Source organism: Homarus americanus, unplaced genomic scaffold, assembly GCF_018991925.1.
Source record: "Homarus americanus isolate GMGI-L3 unplaced genomic scaffold, GMGI_Hamer_2.0 scaffold30535, whole genome shotgun sequence".
In the NCBI taxonomy this organism is placed as follows: Eukaryota; Metazoa; Arthropoda; class Malacostraca; order Decapoda; family Nephropidae; genus Homarus; species Homarus americanus.
In genome coordinates, this window is record NW_024732440.1 from 211,542 (window position 1) to 232,836 (window position 21,295).

The following is a 21,295-nucleotide window of genomic DNA, read 5'->3' on the forward strand; positions in this document are numbered from 1 at the left end:
GAATGAATACAATTATGTAAGCACAAAAAATGATAGGTTTAGCTACCATGCCATACAAGTTAACAGATCCTGTAGTAGGCATATTCCTTCAACCTACAGTACATGTACCTGATATTCATATTTACTTAGTGACATTTTATATTACAGCTGTAAACATCTAGAACTGTTATGATTTGTTTCAATTCAGCCACTGGCAAAATATAACAAAACGTGTTATGATACAAATCAATGTAGTTTATCCAATACCTTGTCCACACAGCAGCATACAAGAAATTTGTCTTCCTTCAGTACCAAGTTTACCTTTAAATACAAACAAGTGCACTTCCATAAAAAGTGGAACTGTAGTGAAATTTTAAATCTAATAATCTGAGTAAATTGTTTAATTTAGTCTGACTTGTCAACAGAGGAAGCCTAAGGCATTCTGTTCAAGTTGTCATCTTCACAGAAGTTTAAACATAAAAGAATATACATAAAATTAAAACTTTAATTCCTCTTGGATTTCCTTACTCTGGTAGCCATACTTTCTTTACATGTCCTTATTTCATACCGAAAGCAAGTAACAACTGCTCCTCTCATTTCACACAAACCAATATGTGTGGAATTCATGATATGCTTTGAGTTTTGTTACTGGGGCTTCAACAGTTTAAGGTGAGATGATGGTCTGTAACAACAGTACAGCAAGCCCGTCAAATTCATGGGGGTTAAGTTCTCAAAATGGCTGCGAATCGCCAAATAACATTTGCTGACCAGTGCGGGGGGGAGGGGGTCATTTTTACTTGTGTACAAAGAAATGCATATTCCCTTTCTGTGTTTGCCCTTAGGACAATTATTTCTTTTACCTGTATTGTATACATGTGTGTGTGTGTGTAGACACACACACACAGAATGCATACAAATAAATAATAAAGGGAAAATTCTCTCCCAAATAATCAGAAACAAATTTATTAAAAGTTTGAGTCTACCCTCAAGTCTACTCCGTGCTTTATTAATAAAACATGGAGTAGACTTGAGACTGTCACATTTTTAATAAATTTATTTCTGATTATTTGAGATGATTTTCCCAATATTATTTATTTGTATGTGTTTTTTGTGTGTGTGTCTTCACACACACATATACAATGGCTCCCTGTCCCAGCCGCGGAAATGCTGGCAACTTTAAAACTACCAGCAGACATTCTTGGGTACATCCAGGGTGTCAGCTGCGAATAATAGAGGACTGTGAAATAAAAATCCGCGAATTGTCTGGGTGTACTGTACTACTTGAGGAAGAATTTGTAAGTGCCACCCTGGTGTGAACACATTATAAGGCAATATGATACAGATGGAGAGAGATTTAATAAAATGGAAGAACATTCACCTTCATTACTGCATCATTCTACCATTAGTGAAATGTGTACATACTGTACTTGTGTTGTCAACCTAACCAAATTTTACAAAACACTGAAAAAAAAATATCACAATGAAATCACAGACACCACTTGCAACTTCAAAAATTTTACCTGAACATGTTGATTTAAATATTAGGTAATAATATAACATTATTTAATATTTAAGTAGGCAAAACAAAGAGGTTTATAATACATATAAAATCTGTATTCAGAGTCCCAATAGTAACAGTTGAAATTAAACCTTCACCTAACACAATATGGCTTGCCAAGTAAAATACCTTTGTTGGCTGACTGTTCCCTTAGCACTCCTGAAACAAATATGAGGCGTCCAGAAGTAGTAAAGTGACCAAGACACATAACTGTAGTTTTGAGAAAATGCAGTTAAAGTTTATAAGACTTAAATCACCTTAACTTGGGATAGAATTAAGCTATTTACAGTCCACAAAAGGAATGTAGCTAATACACAATGTAGAATATGTGTATTTTGGCTCTTACTGTAGTCTATTAAAGTAATAAATATGATAACTGGCCGGACGTACGGTGATCCTCGACCTGTGCGAGGTAATGGGGAATAAAGATGCTCACTCAGGTGGAATCCGTGCAGGTTGAAGTTAATTACAACATTATAAATTGGGGTGTGGGGAACTGACACCTAAAATCCAGAATTTTCAACATTAAACAAAAGTAATGTATACATAAAAACAAAATAAACATGGTAAAGCATTACGATTAATGTTAACTATAAATAATTGTCAAAAACATGCAATAAAATATGTTTACAGAACCGTGTAGCAGATACTAGTTCACAAGGCAATGTGCATGTCTGACCATCCAAGAACTATCGTACATTGTAGCACTTACTGATTCGCAGTTAATTTAATCAAATATTATAGTTTCAATAAAAACATTTCCTATTACTGTTGATTGTAATATTAAAATTAGATGTTAGATAACTAATGTATTTATTAATGAGTCGGGTTGACATTTATTGACAACCAGGGAAACTAAATTTTTCATTAGCGTATCAATTGTCTTTATTTGATATTTATTTATTAAACCTTTAAAAACTTATTTAATGAAATGCACAGTGTTAACAATATTTAATGCTTCTCCAAGAAATGAAACATTAAAGACATAGTATTTATGTTTTTACCCTAGAGGCACTGAGGATACTGTACACTCTAGTACTGTACAGAATGTTAAGACAAATGACCAATGAGGAGTAAAGTAAACAATTCTTAAGACAACACTGAATTTTAGCTCAAACTCGTGCGCTCATACACTATAAACAAAGCAAATTTGGGATGGAAAAATTACAGGGATATTCTGATATGACATAAAATAGCATTCAAGAGGCGGGTCGCTTCATCACTTTACTTGTGGACACCCCATATACGGTGCACTGGGTTGATGACATACCATCACAACACACTCGTCTCATTCCACATAAATGTAAATTTCTTCCTTTAAAGTTTCCAAGCTGTTCAAACTCACTTCAGTACCTCAACTGATCTCAGAAGGATCCTTATCTCCCTTTCATATAATATTTACAAACTTTTTGGGTACTTCATGTTATAACAAGACTTAAAAAATCTATTCAGAAATATGCTCCTAAAAGCAGAATGATTCTTATGTTTGAACCTGTTCTTGCTGACTGTTGATATTATTAGAATATGGTGCACTGCATATTCTTGTCTGAGGCACCAGTAAATTGTTAAAGTGCTGTGTAGCCGACACAGCGGACTCGACCCCAATATTGTACAGCGGGTGCACTAACATCTGTTGAAGAAAGAAGTACTGTATTTTTTTCATTCTTTCTCACATTTAATTTCTGACTTGACATCATAACAACAATGTATTTTTCTGCTAACTTAAAAATAAAAGTCAGAAGTAGTCATGTGACCATTATTTAAAGTTTATGGACTCGACCAAGAATACACAGGTAGCTAAAAATATATTAATGAAACAGTAGACCATCAATATTCGTGGTTTCTGGATTGGCATGTGTACCAATCTCCCATTCATGACCCCTGACCTCTAGTATTTACAGACTTTCAAGGAGTTCAAATTCATGCATCTTGGGGCCCAAATTGCTAGAGTACCTAACAAAAAAAACACCATGATCCACTAAAATGTATTATACTTTAACAGCACATTAAAGGTAAAACCACATTCATTGCCCATATACCACCTTCAAATTTAATTAGAAATCAGAGAATGTTCAAATGTTCAGTTTTTACATTATTCACTATTCTGTAGTACAGTATTACATTAAGATCAATACAGTATTCACTAACACTTTCTCTGCCGTGTTGTGTTTAGTGTGTTAAAGTTCATTCAATGACTATTAAAGAACCACCAATCAAAATTCCTTACTTTAGTTTAATACTCTGTACTTGGAATTATTTTGTTAAATCAATTGAAATTGAAATATCTTCATCTTGAGTAATAAACAAGGCTCAAGGTTTACTCTTGTTGTGCATTAGTTTTTATTCTAACAAGAAATACACATTAACATACAACTTACCAGCTCATTGGACGGGTGACCAACAACACTTTTTTTGTGTATAGAAGCTGCAGAGAAATGTTGTGCCACAGACATACCACTCAGTGTATAGCATGTGTGGTAGAAGTCAGGTCCCCTGTAATGAAATATTGACTAAGTCTTACACATTAATATCATTAAACAAATAATAGACAGTACACTATCTAATGTATAAATCTTTTTAATGCCTCCCTCGGGATATGAAAGGGTTCCATACAACAATAAAAATAAATATATACTGTATTTCATAAATCAATGCAATTTTTTGTTTTGTGGAAGAATACTTAAGCTACAACCCCTTGTGTACAGCGCTCCCTCTGTGGTGAATAAAGTCGTTTGGTGTTAACCAAATAAGATATTAAATGTGGGATCCCTCATAGTGAAGGGGTTAATTTGAAATGTTCTAGTTTTCATTCTTTTATTATTATTCTATTTCATAAGGTGAAGAACTTCAGTATAGGTTCTGCAACACAGCCTAAGTTCTTAATTAAAATATACCTGTACTGTATGTTGATTTTAACCAATTTCTGCTAATGTTAACCTTGAGATCAGGAATGTCTGAAAATGACTTACTTTTTATGAATTACAAATTAAGATTATAGCATAACAGTGGTTCCCAACCTTTTTTGGCTGCGACCCTAAATTTCCCAACAATATGGTGTCGTGACCCTCAGGCATATAATATATTATATAGCTTGAATGTTAAGCAAAAATTTGTTTGACTTTATGATAAATACTATATTTTTTTAATTGTCTGAAGGCCCCTCGCAACCCTACTGAGGACACCCAGGACCTGAGGTTGGGAACCGCTGGGTCATAGACGTACAATAAGTTGTGTTTCACAAATGTAATACATAAACCAACATGCAATAAACCTTAAAGGTTTTGAACATTGTTGCAGAACCTTGGACAATTGAAGGTACACATTAGTTTACAACCAAAGTGTGCTGGGTATGGTATAAAACATATCTATAGTGTACAGTATATGACAACAAACAAGTTATGCATACTTTCCAGGTTTGTCAACCAATCCACCTCGTGAATGTTGACAACAAAGTAATAAGTATTCTTGGAGCGCCTCCTGTTGGAACATCCAATGTTCAGCACTCATATTTACTGCATCTGGAAAATATTACTTTCATTAATATATTAAAAAGTTACTAGACAGTTGATTGCTTATATGAATCAGTTCAACAATATAAGAGACAGTGTTTTCAATATGGAGAGTGATCCCTCCTGCTTCCTATTATTCTTTATTTCGTTGATTATCAACTTAATTTGTGATGAAAAGAAGAGGGTTATGACAGTCACCTTCCATCTGCCCGATGATGCTAACCTCATTCTTTTCACAATTGTTAGGTTGTCTTAACATTATAAAAAAATAACACACCTCTACTTATAGGTTAAGTTAAGGCACCATCTTTGTAACAGCCACAACACTGTACCTGTAATTTATACTGTACAGGGGGTCCCCGGGTTACGAACGGGTTCCGTCCCTGAAGACGTCTGTAAGTTGGATTTTTATGTAAGTCGGAACACATGCTATGTGCATACCGTACTTACAGAACAATGTTTAAAATCCCTCTATATCATAGCCTAAGCCCTTATATATATCTAAAATCACTTAATTTAAGACAAAAGAAAAAGAAGAATGACAAAATACAGTAAATGAAAGTATAAAAATAAGTCATCAGATAAATAAAATATACTGTAAATTTCAAGTTCAACCTCATTCGTATCGGCGGGCATTCATAAGTCGGGGACCACCTGTACCTAAACGTACACACTACATGTTAATATACCTTGATAAATTTTCTGATCCTGATAGTGATAGAGATCAATACATACATAGGAACTTTCTTCTCTGAATGTGAAAGATGAGTGAGGTGCAAAATATGAGAAATTAACACATACACATGCTGTACTTTCATACCTTCTTGAGTAAGAAGAGTATGCAGAATTGGGAACAGTCCTCCTTGCCAAAATGAGTAGCAACCATCCACTAATTTGTTGGTGCGACCTTGGAAACCTCCCTCAAATCGCATCTGACGGTTCACTGCCCATCTCTGATAATAACAGATATTTTATATAAATAAATAAATTCCCCAAACTCCCCTCACCCAGTGATCATAAAGGGTACTGCATTATGCCTTTGTACAGTTTACAAATTCCAAAATTTTATCCAATCAATTGTAACAAGCAAAATAAAAAGAAAACAATAACTCAAGCAGTCTCCCATACCATTCCAATACTGTACAACTATTAAATACAGTAGTGCTGAAAACTGAAAAAGATGTACTGTGCCCATCTCTACATACATTCATACTGTCTGTATACTTAGAATCCAGGCACACTGTACAAACAAGGAATGGATCCTCAAAAAATATCTAAAATTATTAAGAAAATCCCTCAGTACAGGGCAGATACTGTGCTGCAAACATGAATAAGCTTTTTTATCATTTTACCTCTTATCAGCTTACTACACCATTTGAAAAAACAGCTTAGTGATTTTAAAAATACAAAAAAGGCCTCATAACTAACCAAGAGCGCTGGAGTGTGACAGAGGTGGTGTGCGTGAAGGAGTGTTAACGCAGCCAAGCCACAGAAAGTGTAGCCACCGTGAGCCTCCATGCCCGGTGCTCCACTGAACCCGCCCTCATACGACTGACACCTAGTAAATTAAAAGAATTAAGTTCTCGATTTGATTAATACTCCTAACATCCTTTATGCCTTTTCCCACAATTTGTGAGGTGGTAACATCAAGCAAGAAGGGTTAGCTTAGCCTGGGTCATTGATTTGGCCGGTACCCAACTCACAGTATGCCACCAAAATAATTTCTTATCCATGTCTTGTACAGAGAGAATTTATAATGTAACCAGCTGAGCCTCAGGGCTTACAGTGGTACTATGACAAAGTTTGAGATCAAGTCAGTGATTTCTATTGGTCAAATCCCTGAAAGTTCGCTGCCAAAGCTTTCTGCTGTTCTAAAATCACAATTAAAACTATAGTGTACAGGTACAGGTATTATCTTTCTAGGCATGGAATTTATCCCTCGAGACTCTTTCAACAAACATGCCACTCTTTCGAGACTGATCTAAAAATGAAAGAGATATATGCATTAAACAAAACACACAATATCATTAGGAACAAAACCACAACTTTCATAGTTTTAAAATATACACCAAGCTTATGTCATGTTTTCATATTGATTAAATAAATCACATACATTCACTATTATTTATCAATTAATTGGAGCTGCAAATAAACTAATGAAGGGCAAGATGTATGTGCAGTATTGTGTGTAATTTCTGACTCATGAAGAAGAAAAAGTAAGCTATAGTAGGGTAGAGTACATGCTGCTTGGGGCTAGTACAGTATATCACAAACTTATTGGCCCCCTCAACCAACTAATGCATCCACAAGCTTATTAACAACTGCATCTACCGACAAACATCGTGACAACATTATTATGAATACAAGCACACAATTAGTGTAATCAAAATGCAGTTTCTATTCTTCAAAACATTATCTCTCCACATGTATACAGCAGCAAATATTCACTTCATTCCTGGCTCTATCACTTTACCAATCCTGCCAGCCCATCTCTCACAACACCATGTCTTATAATTACGACTATATGTCATAGTACAAATATTCTCCATGACTCCACCTTGACTCTATATTCCTCTAGGTGATCACATCCTTCATTCTAACTCCCTTCCTTCCCTTATGCCCACCCTTAAATTCTCTCTAAATATTTCATCAGCTTTTCAATACTCACGTGACGTTCCTCCATTAGTTCTGTGTGACTTCAAGATGTTGTCTGGTTTTAAAATCTTGCTCTACATATCAAGCTCAGCTACTAATTTTTTTGGAAAAGATGATGACTACTAAAAATTGTCAGTGCAAGCATTGCATCACTCATTAACAGAAACATAGTAACCAAACTAAAGAAAATCTTACCGCATAATCCAATGGGCTGTTTCAGAGAACTGATGATCTGTATACACATTAGTAAGTCGTGCAACAGAGATTGCACAGTAAGCCCCACGAATATCCACTTCTCCACCTTCGTGCATACGAAATGCTCCTTCATCAGTGTGCATATCCCACAAAAATTCTTGAAGCTTTTCCCTGTAGTTATATAAAACAAAAAGGAAGGTTTATCAAAATGAGAAAAAAAAATATACTGGTGTGTTAAGGAATATGGAGCAGCATAACCATCTTTCACTTATGCAAGGTGTTCCTTACACAACCACTTAATATTCACCTCACCATACTGTGTTTGTATATCATTATGTGCTTATTTACACTTGTTTGAATTAATCACAATCGATGTATATTTGACATTACAATCACCAGTCTTGTCCGGTACAGTACAGTAACAGCCATACCATGTAGGGCAGCAGCCACTCTCACAGGTACTACCAACCATCCATATATCCCAACTTTTCCTTATTTATTCTTAGTCTTTATTTCAAGAGGTAGCATTTAGAAGTAGAGAGTGGAGTCAGCTGGCTGGTGTATGCAGTTACAGCATCTCTGAGCAAAAACAATCCTGGTCATTCTTGCTGTTTGAATGACGGTTCAGTACTTGTTTTATCCATGTTGTCTGCTTTGGTTTCACTGAAGTTTTTTCTTTTGCACAGGTCTGACCTGGTTCACTAACAGCATAAAACTTATTGGTATGTAATTTGTCACATTTCTACTTAATGCCAAAAATTGTTGTGGTTCATGAACCATTAATGGTCATGGAGTTTACTTGCTGGTTGAAACTTATTGAGTTTTGAGACAATTTCCACTTTTTCTAAGCTAGGTCAGCAGATGAAATTTTGAGAGGATTTTGAATTTTAATTAAAATACAGTACAGTACTCCAGAACTTCAGAAAATTGGTTATTTCTGGAAACTCACTTTCTGATTCCAGATACTTAAGTGTACAGAAGAGAAAAACCCTTTGGTGGACTAGCATCCTGCCAAGAGTCAATAGATAACTTATGCTGAGACTCGGGGGATTTTCCTGTCAAGTCACCCCGTGCCACTGTATGCAAAAATAAAAACAAATGAGCAAACTATGGCAGACAGTCTTTACTCAAACAGAACTTCTGATTTCAAGTCCTGTACCGAGATAAAAAACATAAATTATGGATTTATTACCTATTAATTGCATCATAAGCTTCCTTAGTGCCGATAATGGCAAGAGCATTAACAGCAGCATATGTGGGGGCAAGGTGGGAGTACTGGCCTGGACCCCCTCCAAAGCCACCTTCAGGGTTCTGGCAATGCTTCAAGAAGTCTATTATGCCAGCTGCTTCATCATTCGTCAGCCTCACATCTAAAAGTTCTAATGCATGCACAGCCCAGTAGACTAACCATGGACGGCTGGCATCCAAACTCTGAAAGAAAACAGGATACATTTTAATCATCGTCAAAAGATAACACTTAACATTCATTGTTTGTAGAAGAAATATACAATACTGATTATTCTAATAACCATCCCAATTTACATCAATAACAAATAATTAACCATCATAATTAACCTGATATTTCATAAAATTTACAATCTATACATCCTTCCTCAAACAAAAGGAACTTCACTACAAAATTTACTTCCAATTATATCAAGGGATTCCTAAAACTGAAAACAACAGCACATAATACAAATAAAACAATAGAATACATAAATGTTAAGGTTAGCTCTGTCACTTTATTGTGGTCTTTTAGTATTGTCTGTCTGTCTGTTTGTGTCCCCAAAATAATTCGGGTACAGGTTGACAGATTGGATCAATAGGTACCAAAGTCCACGTGATAAACAAAACTGACCAAGTGTTGCCATGGTAACAGTTCACATAATGATAACATAATGTTTTTGGGTGTTTAAAGAAGAGTGTTTCCTGTGGCGACTACACTAATTTACCGTAACAGCATCACTAGTCAGATGTTTACCCTGCCATGGGAACAGTTGTGGGCAGGGTTTGCATCTGCTCACATATATAATTTCTTAACGCCTTAGAACCTCTAAAGTTACAAGTTAGTGCTTCAGAAAATACTGTGTTTGTTTTTGTGCATCAGTATCTTTTATGATGCAACCCATGTTATGTTCACCAGAAAGTGCAATACTGTACAGTACAAACAGTTTGCATCCACAATGCCATCCACTAAAATTCATCTCAAAAGTACAGTAATACTTTACAGAAAAAAGCTAAAATACTGTAATTATGGCCAAAGCTCCTTTTCATGTGATAGAAAATGGCCTTGCAATCATCGAGCAATGTGTTTGTCAGCTAATGTCAGTTCAATTATGTCATTTGATGGACCAACATATTTCAAAATTCTTTAATACTCTAAAAAAATTCTTTGTTGTACCTTCACAGCTTTTTGTTCAATTGACTGATTTTATTGGAAATTGGTCCCATGTATATTAGAATATAGTACTGTATGGGTATAAACAACAATTACTGTACAAATACACACATCATACATCACCCTACTGTACAAATAAACATCTCTCACAAAGTACTGTGTGTATAATAGAACTCCAAGGATGAGACAAGACATCAGAAGGATTACTTCCATTATGATAGATTCCTTTAAAAGTTTAACATTTAAAAGATACAGTGTCTGAGGCTTCTCACACAGCAGCTGTGGTTAAATGGGAAACACTAGACACTAGTAACAGAACTCATCAACACACACCTGGAACATATCTCAGTGATGAGGTGTTGTGAGCACATGGTTACCTGCACATACAGAACACCTTAAAGTCAGCAACATCCTTCAGTCTGCCATCTACTCTACAGTACCTCTTGCTCACCCACCACCACCACCACACTTGCTGCACATTACTGAGTTGCTGTCAACACATTTTCCACCACAGGTCCCTCACCCACACCAGTAATCATTACAGTACTTTTGTTTTTGCCACATTCACTTTAGGGTCCTTTGACTCTATTCCAGCCTTCCATTTCTCCACTGCCTCTTCAATACTATCTGCTATCAGCACTACACCATCAGCATACAACTCCCAGGGCAAGGGTAAGCAAAAACGACTAACCTCGGATGGTTACATTATAGGGTAGATAAGGTTTAATCAATTCCTGTGGTCTGCCACCTAAATAAGTCTTCAAAATCATCTCATCTTTCCTTCCCTGCTGTCTGCATTAAAACAAACATATCAGTGATGATCCTGATAAAATACTTAAAGAAATTAAGTTGTGGATCTAAACTCAACTCTTACAGCACAGTATCTCTTGTAATATGTCTATATAATGTTCACTGACAGTACTTAGGCTAAATTTTGCCGAGACACGTGACTCACCACAAAACCTTCCGGCAGATGCTTCAGTCCTTTCTTCAGGTAAGCAATGTGTCGTTCACGATGTAACACTGGCTCCTTTGCATCATTCCCAGTGTTCAAGAAGTAGTTAAAAATAGCTGCAACACTTTTTTCAACTCTAACCTGAAAAAATAAATAAAAAAGTGTTAAAATTGTCAACAACCCAAACCAGACCCTTCCATATAATGTATAACTAAACTATATACTCTAACAGATGAACAAATTTACACAAAAATATCAAGTACCATACAGCAAGATAGTAAATATCCTTTTGTTTCTACTAAGAAAATATTATAATGTATTCATTGTAAGTGCAGTCACAAGTGTTCACACAATTTTTAATTCTCATGAGTTCTGCAGTCGTTTTGAAGTACTACAGGCAGTCCCCAATTATTGAGGTTTTGGTTTATGAAAATTCAAAGTTATGAAACATTAATTTGCTCCCATGATTTGATTCATAACAAAATATATTAAATTACATTATTTATTCTTTTGCTTCCCATCAGCCTGCATATATCTTAATTTTGCAATATGAAAATATTTTTTTTAAGAAATTTCATTTTTCGTGTAACATAAGAACATAAGAATGGAGGAAACTGCAGCGGGCCTATTGGCCCATACTGGGCAGTCCCGTTTACACCCAACCCCTATTGCTCATATAAGCATCCAACCTATGTTTGAAGCTATTCAGCGTATTCGAGTTAATGATGATATTTGGTAACTTGTTCCGCTCATCCACTACTCTGTTTCCAAACCAGTGTTTACCTATTTCACGCCTAAATCTAAATTTGTCTAATTTAAAACCATTGTTACGAGTTCGCTCCCGGTTGGAGAGTTTGAGTACCTTTGTAAAGTCCCCTTTGTTTAGCCCTGCCTTCCACTTATACACCTCTATCAGGTCGCCCCTCGCTCTACGTCTCTCGAGGGAGTGCAAATTAAGATGCTTTAACCTGTCTCTATACTCAAGGTTCCTAATGCCCGGTATTAGTCTTGTCATTCTCCTCTGAATTCTTTCCAAGGATTCTATATCCATTCTGTAATACAGTGACCAGAACTGAACTGCGTAATCCAGGTGTGGTCTCACAAGAGCAAGATACAGTTTTAGGATGACCTCGCTAGTCTTGTAACTAACACTCCTTTGTATGAACCCAAGTACTTTATTAGCCTTGTTACGAGCAAAAACACATTGTTTACTTGGCTTCAGGTTCCTACTTATCATTACTCCTAAATCTCTCTCGCAGTCGGATTTCTCTATGGCATCGTTGTTCATCTGGTATCTGGTTTCCCTGTTTACATCTCCTATACTGAGTACTTTACATTTGTCCACGTTGAATTTCATCTGCCATTTTTCAGACCATTCGAAAAATTTGTTTAGATCTTCCTGTGTAAATTGTGCATACAGTGCTAAACGAATTTACTAAACGGAAAGCTCGTTAGCAACCACTCCATCACTTTAAGAGTTCAGCCAATCACTGGAAAGGATTTATCAATACGTAGCGCAGACATGGCGTTGGAGGAGCTCAGAGCATGATTATTTATGAAGAAATTTGGAAAAAAGAATATACAGTACTGTACTGTTCTTAGTGTGTAGTTCCTCCACCCAATTTGCTTTATTCTTGAGGTAAGATATAAATTTTCAGTGCGTATGATTTAACCTCATCCCACAGAACTTAAAAATTGATCCTGCAGAAACACTGAAGAGAAAAACATCAACCAAAAACATGTCAATGACCGTCTGTGTAAATGGATATTAGTTAGTTAATACAGTGAACCCTCACTTTACGACGTTAATTCAACCCACGGCGGCCCGCGTAAAGTGAACAACATAACATATGGGATTAATTGAAATAGAGACCGGGCCGACCCCCGAACTCCACTTTTTCAGACACAATACCTACGTTGTAGTAAAAATAACTTCTTAATTTTATGATGGTATGCACACACAATTAATAATTAAGAGGATGGGGATGGGGGGTTGGTTCCGAGGCAGAGGGCAGATTATTGGCCCCCACCTGTATCACTTGTATCAATTGTATCACTATCCACCACAGAGGCTTGCAGGGCCTCTTTGTCAAACCCCTCAAAGTCCATATAAGTCCATATCCTCACTATCATTATCACTATCACTGACTTGGGCCGGCTGTGGTGGGTGGCGGGTGAAGAACTCGGTAATGTTTTGATGACTGGGTGACCTTGTGCGCACCCTGCTCGCGCCGCTTACACAACATGGCGGATGGCGGGAGAGATGGCTGGAGGTTTGGATCCAAAAATGGCGCGGCTCGCCAGCCGCGCTCCGCGTAAAGGGGTACACGCACCGCGGAATGTGAGCATTCCGGTTTCGGCAGGGTACCGCGTAAACGTGGAAACGCATAAAGCGAGGGTTGACTGTACTGACGATCACTTATACATAAAAAAGGGCTATTTTCCCCTGGCCTGATGCACCATGTTGGTTGTCACTAGGCATTAACCAATGAATGTCAAGGACGTTAAGATATTTAAATATTTCAGCCAATGAGCGGTGGTATTCTCCATCTTTTCCACCTCAGCTTTGTCGAACCTTTCTTGAACATGGATGTGTGTAACATTTTCAATATTTTTTTTTCAGATGATGTAATAGACATTTTTGTGAGTCACGGCAATCTTAGGAAAAGTACGGCCTGTGGTCAAGAAAATACAATGTGTTTACAGGCAAAACAGATGCAGTTAACATACAGCAAGTTACTTAAAGGTTGTTAGGCTTTTGGGGGTTAGGTTAGTTTAGGTTTTGTTAGAATAGTTTAGGTTAGGTTAAGTTTTTATCTTCTATACAAAAATTTTCTAAAATTGCTGGTTAGGCTGTCCCCTCAGTCCAGAGTACTGCTGCCTTAACTGTTAGTAAGCAATTATCCTGAGATAACACTATACATTTTGGCTATGATAATAAACTTTAAAATCACCTTTCAACAGTATAGTGAGGAATAAACTAACACCAACGTACCAATTACTCATTCATGTTACAATTGTTTTATTAATAAATGAAGAACAAGATGGTATAGGTTTGTGCTGAACACTGAGGCAGGTTAATGATATTAAAGGAATCACAACAATTAAATGACTATACGTGAGTACTTAAACTGCTATGGTCTTGACTTACTTGCTCATCAGAGGTTATGGTTGAGACACCTTCATCACAGAACCTCTCGCTATTAGCCTTAGAGTGTTTACACCACATCTTTGTCTCAGCTAAAGTGATTCCTGACACTTGTAAATAACAGAGCCCTTGACTTAGCTCACCAAATTGGTTAATGTTAACTTAATACCACGAACAGGCCAGGGAGAACTATTAGAAATTACCAAAAAACATGAACTAATAAGACATAACTTATCCTCATCAAAATTCTCAAATTATCGTTAGAGTAGATTAAGGTAAATTAAATTTTGTTCTTTCGTATAGAATTAGATCATAATAGTTTTTTTGGGGTCATACTCGTGAATTAATTTTAACATTGTTTCTTTCAGCTGCCGTCCGTGAAGGCGTTCCCCGGCTGAGATGTGTTCTACCAATCAACGTTCAGATCATTACCCACCGACCAATCACAGGCAAGCTCACATATTTCAAGGACTATGTATGCAAATGTTTATGTTTGTAATAGTTATAATATCAAGAATTTTATTATGTATATATCGTAAATTATAGATATTGTTTAATTATTTATATAAAATTATGTAAAAAATACATTTAATGTAATGTTAAATGTAAAAATTATTCCTCAATGTTAAACTCTAACTTAGCGACAATGATCCCTGTCTTCTCGAGAGCTTCCCAACTATTTAACTGAGATTTTTTTAAGACACCGTCAAAATCGCCACCACGGCCTTAAATCTTTCACAATAATAATAGTCGACACGAATCAATTATCCCATACAAGATAGGTGAAGTTTAGTCGGTCAAGTGGCCTGCTTTGAAAACTACCCCAGTGTTGTGAAGTCCAAGTGTAGTGTAGTGAATTCTCCCCTACAAACGCTGTTTGTCGCTGCCTAGCCGACCCCACCAATTCCCCAGTGTATGCCTCGTGGTCTAGGTCAACCAGCGCCGCCATACACACGGAGCGGGGGTCAACTGCTAAGCCACGCCTACCCCCGCTATTTAAGACCTGACCTCGTGGTGATCTGTCTCTCCTTCTACCTACACCAACCAGCCAGCAACACCTCCGCCTGCCTGGCGGTCCTCTCTCCCGCTGGCGAGCATGGCGACCCACAAGCTGTCCTTCTCTGAGCGTCCTCACCAACCAGCTCTCTACATCACGCTTGTAACCATGCTGCCTTCCCAGCACCAAGCTGCATTGTACATCCAATACAACATGCATATAGAGAGCACATTGTGAGTTTCCTTTCTCCATCCCATCCTGAGTGTGAACCAAACAATCTTAACCCCACAGAAAAGCTACCACGTGGAAGAGTAAACCCCTTCTGATCAAGAGAAAGGTGTCCGCTCATTCATGTATTTCCCTTATTTACCGAATTATAAATAGCCATCTACTAGACTACTTAACCTCCATGTGTTGGTAGACCTTCGAGTCACCGGAAGACGTGTGGTGAGGACGAACACAGAGGAGGGAGTGGCGGGTGGGGTGGGGGTTCCTGGTCACATACCACAAACTCATGATATATGACCCCACTACACACACATACCAACCACCCACACTCGGCAACCACTATTTCTCATTGTATATTTATATAATAATTCTAATTCGCTTTGATAGTGGCTTTGTCGGGAGTTCATTAGGAGTCCCCATTTTCAGCTACTGTTTGTTTGGGATACTCACTTCTGTACTGACGGAGAAGTTGACTTTTATGTCCACATCTTGAGTCACATGCTGAGCAAAAATTATTATTGTGACGGCTAGAAGCGGTATTACAAACACTCAGGCTTTGTAATTGTATATATATATATCTTCATGTGCCCAGAGGCCGAGTACTACTACAGTACTGTAATTTAATTATTGTGGATAACTTTCATGTGTCTACCGTAAGTGTTTAATGCGAGATACTGTAAGTAGATAGGACAGTGTAAAGTGACTTGACGAAATGTTGCGAGATAAGTGATGTATTGTGTAGACTGTGTAAAGTTTGTTCAATGGTCACTTAGCAGTATCTCTCTGCTTCATGTTTCAGGAATGTTAATCAGAGTTGTACAGACTGTTATGCTGTACAATATACAGTATATTGGTCCAAGGCAGGGTATATCCTGGGTGTGGCCCAAGGCAGGGTATATCCTGGGTGTGGCCCAAGACAGGGTATATCCTGGGTGTGGCCCAAGACAGGGTATATCCTGGGTGTGGCTTAAGGCAGGGTATATCCTGGATGTGACTTAAGGCAGGGCATATCCTGGATGCGGCCCCAAGGCAGGGTATATCCTGTGTGTGGCCCAAGACAGGGTATATCCTGGTGTGGCTTAAGGCAGGGTATATCGGGGTGGCTCCAAGGCAGGGTACATATCCTGTGTGGCCCTCCAAGGCAGGGCATATCCTGTGTGGCTTGGCTGCAGGTATATCCCGTGTGGCTTGCTGCAGGTATATCCTGTGTGGCTTAAGGCAGGGCACATCCTGTGACTTAAGGCAGGGCATATCCTGTGTGGCCCAAGGCAGGGTATATCCCTGGGTGTGGCTTTGGGTGCAGGGTATATCTGGATGTGGTCTCACAGCAGGGTATATCCCAGGTGGCCTGGCAGGGTATATCCTGGGTGTGGCCCAAGGCAGGGTATATCCTGGGTGTGGCCCAAGACAGGGTATATCCTGGGTGTGGCTTAAGGCAGGGTATATCCTGATGTGGGCTCAAGGCAGGGTATATCCCGGGTGTGTGGCTTACAGTAGGTATATCATGGATGTGGCTCCAAGGCAGGGTGGTATATCCTGTGTGGGCCCAAGGGCAGGGTATATCCTGTGTGGCCCAAGGCAGGGTATATCCTATGTGGCTTAAGCTGCAGGGTATATCCTGTGTGGCTTAAGGCAGGGTATATCCTAGTGTGGCCCCAAGGCAGGGTATATCCTGTGTGGCCCAAGGCAGGGTATATATCCTGGTGTGTATTTGCTAGGGGTATATCCTGGTGTGGCCCCAAGGCAGGGTATATCCTGGGTGTGGCCCCAAGGCAGGGTATATCCTGGGTGTGGCCCCAAGGCAGGGTATATCCTGGGTGTGGCCCCAAGGCAGGGTATATCCTGGGTGTGGCCCCAAGGCAGGGTATACTTACATCCTGTAGGCTACAGGGTGACCCAAGATAAGATATACCCAGGGCAGAGTATACTCAGGGTGCTTAGGTTCACATGTTTTAGTGTATAGGTCATGTTTCACTGAGGTGGTGACGTCAGCGCCCCCCCCCCCAGGCATCAGCTGTTGAGCCAACATGGCGACCACAACGCCTAACTTAACCTAACCTAAACTGATCTAAACTGACCTTACTAATGTTTGGAAGGTGAAGCAGGTTGTGCATCCCTTACACAGTGTAAGTGGACCCACACTCCCTAGTGATATGGTGACACTTGGCATGGAGTCCCTCAGAGCTCAGGTTACAAAAGGTCACACAAATAAATAAAGTGGGAGTCACAGCCAGGACCGTAGGTCACTGAAGGGCCAACACTGTGGTTCATCTTAATGTATGTCTGTTGGTGCCAATGTTTCCAACACTAATGTTGCAAACATTTTCGTGTAATGTTCACAACATTGTTAATAACAAAGTTGCCAGCAATGTTGCGTTGGTGTGGATCCATGTTAAGAGTGACAGTGGCCATCAACGGGAGGGGGGAGGGGGCAGTCGTTCATCACACACTTTGATTGATATTGAAACAGTTTATTTAGCCAGAAAAATACAGATACAGAGTCAGTAATTACTACTAGCTGTTAAGTATAAATTCCAAGAGGACGCATACAATTTCTTTACCACAACTGATCATTAAGTAATACGAGCGGTGGTGGTAGAGTATGTTGTGCTGGAGATGCTGCCTCTCAACTGTGTCCCGGGTTCTATTCACGGCTGGTTCATTATCTTCATTTATACACAAGCTTAACAATCAGTCATTTTCCAGTGTTCGTGAAGAGAACATTTAGATGACGTGAAGATTAGGTACACCCAGCTTACTTCACCCGTGGGAGTTAAGTTGGGTTAAGTTAAGGTGGCTGGTCTTCAGGTGAACTAATCTAAGGTGTCTAATCTTCAGGTGATACGAAAAACTACTTTATTCCGTTATAGTTTACTGAAGTTATCCTGTGAGGTATTTTGTACCTAGTATTCATTCAGCTCAACACACACACACACACACACACACACACACACACACACACTCAGTACTGTAGAAGGACAGAAGGTCATGCTGGGTTACTTGACGTAGAAGGGTGTATGTGTATATATTTTTCTAGTAGAAAGAGAGGATCAAAGATGATATGATTAGAGGATGGGGTGTGTGTGTGTGTGTGTGTGTGTGTGTGTGTGTGTGTGTGTGTGGTGTGTGTGTGTGTGTGTGTGTGTGTGTGTGTGTGTGTGTGTGTGTGTGTGTGTGTGTGTGTGTGTGTGTGGGAAGGTCTCGCATGTGGGAACACCAGTACTGCAGAAGGTCGCCACAGGGAGGTCAGACACAGGGCGGTCGTACTGTACTGCTTGATAAGACACATCTAGGTCACCACTACACTACACTTACATCAACACTATGGCCACGAACACCTTCTAAAGTACTCGGTAACAGCTGTATTATCCTGCCTCATTTGCATCATTGTTTAAGAAAAGGGGAAACCTAACGATATATTTGACTTTTATTTTTTGGGGGGCGTGAACGTAATATTATATGTTCTAAAAATACTACAGTGAACGCGAGGGTCAGCCAGTAGTCACCGCCCACACACTCATCTTCACTCGCCTGTAAACCATTATTACTGTACTCTTAATTTTCAGTTTTCTAATAGGTTTCTTCACTCGCCTCCCGTCCTAAGGGTCGCCCGGGGCACCACCAGTCTACCCAGGCGTGAATGGGCCCCTAAATGTATAGTTCAGAGAAGTTAAGGTGACGCTATTTTCTTGGCTCTCCCGCCATAAAGAGCAGCAACAGATGTGAACCAGACCAGACTGTCCCTGACGCTCTCGGGACAAACACATTTGTGTACACGTCGTGAGGATCTCCCCTCTGTAACCTTACCCGCACGCACCCCAGCCCGCCGCGGGGGACCCAACCCACTGTCTCCACACCAGAGAGGAATGGTGGGGTGATGGTGGTAGGGAAAGGGGGGGGGGATGGTGGCAGGCGAAGGGGGGGATGGTGGTAAGCGAGGGGTAATGGTGGTAGGCGCGGTCGTCTGTTACTTACAAGGAAAAGGGGACTCGACTTAAAATTGGATGTTAATAATAAAAAATAATGGATTGGCGAGAGTTTTAGGCACAAGAGTGACCAAAGGGGTTGTGTGGGATCTGCATTTAATATGAGAAAGCATCCCTCGCTTAAATTATGTGTCACTATGTGTAATGATACTACTACTACTAATAATAATAAATGTAATCAACGGTTTATTGAGAAAAAGGCAGAGCTAAATGTTGAAAATACACAGAAGAGAAAAGACGTGAACTACAGAGGGCGACACTGGGTCGTTTGCTAAGGTTTGTGTACAGGGCGAGGAGTGAACTATAGGGACTGATAGTTTACTCAGAATATGGTAATGGTCTGGTATGATCCCTGACGCAGCTGTGTGTGTGTAATGTCTGTTTGTACTGTTTTTTTTAATAAGCTTCTGAAATTAACTAAAATAATTTCATAAAACATGTCACTCATGGACTAAGTGGATGGGTGACGTGCAGGTGCCGACATTCCTTCATATTTACCTAATGGCCACCCACTAGAGGTGGCTATGTCGAGGGAAGAAGGCCAGTGGTCTGTGTAGGATGCCTCCATTGTTCTTGATAATTTAGTCAAGGATATTTTGAAGCTCATTACTGTTCTCGATTCCACAGTTTGATCCGATTGACCGTTTCATAGGTCTATCAGCCTGACGAAGTGTTTCCTCGTGTTCGTTCTACATAATAACTTGGCTAGCTTGTAGTCGTGTCCTCTCGTGTTGGTGGTGCGTGAGTCGTGACATCATAAAAAATGGCACGTTTCCCATCCCTTTGAAGATGTTGAGTGACTATGATAACTGCCCTATTGTGCCTTGTCTGAAAGGTTGTAATGCCCGTGTTGTGGTTTTGTAAGTTGTTTCTCTCTCTCACTATAGGATGTGTCCCAAGGTTTGGTTGTTAACATAAAATCTGCCAAGCTTGAATGTTGCTCACAGCTTTATTTAATTGTTTTGCATTACAATTATTATTATTAGAAGAAGCAGCAGCAGTTGTAGTCATTGTTGTAGTAGTGTAATTATTATCATTTAGCTGTTCTTTCAGACACTCAGAGAGATCGTGTGTTTAAGCAGCGAGCGGCTGTTCCAACATATAATTTTCTTCATAACTGGAGACTTAATTATATTTCTATCTGATTCTCATCAGCTAAATATAAAATAAGGTCCATGGCATCAGAATTACACCTAAATTTCCTCTTTTAACATCTATTGGGGGAACATTTTAAGAAAGATTAGTTTGTGAATCCGGATTTAACTGGCCCGGGTCGACCCCTAACAGCTGGTAGTCAGTAATTTGACGCCTCGCAGTCCTAGCGACCTCTTCTCTTACCCATCAGTCTCTGACTCTTAGGGCCTTTTGTTTATTCTGGACTTACCCGACACTCCCAGTTTCTTCTCTCAAACCCAACCCAACCTAACCCAACCCAACCTAATCTAATCCAACCTAACCTAACCCAACCCAACCTAACCCAACCCAACCTAACCCAACCCAACCTAACCCAACCTAATCCAACCCAACCCAACTTAACCTAACCCAACCCAACCTAACCCAACCCAACCTAACCTAATAACAGCAGGATCCCGAGCACAGTTATAGAGGCGTTGTCGAGTTAGGTGCCGGGAGGAGGAGGAGGAGGAAGAGAACCAACGTCTATATTTACTTGTAGTTGTGGCCAAAT

The 21,295-nt window shown here is 39.2% G+C and overlaps 1 protein-coding gene across 1 annotated transcript; it reads right to left on the minus strand.

The window, feature by feature from the left end:
• Positions 1-991: 991 nt before the first annotated feature.
• Positions 992-14,563, minus strand: LOC121868717 (protein farnesyltransferase subunit beta-like). Its single transcript, XM_042369563.1, has 9 exons — positions 14,401-14,563; positions 11,250-11,390; positions 9,089-9,327; positions 7,897-8,067; positions 6,475-6,604; positions 5,867-5,999; positions 4,944-5,055; positions 3,916-4,030; positions 992-3,167 (listed from the first exon to the last, which is right to left on the minus strand). The coding sequence occupies exons 1-9, from the start codon at positions 14,476-14,478 to the stop codon at positions 3,018-3,020; spliced, it is 1,269 nt and encodes a 422-aa protein (XP_042225497.1). The 5' UTR covers positions 14,479-14,563; the 3' UTR covers positions 992-3,017.
• Positions 14,564-21,295: the final 6,732 nt, after the last annotated feature.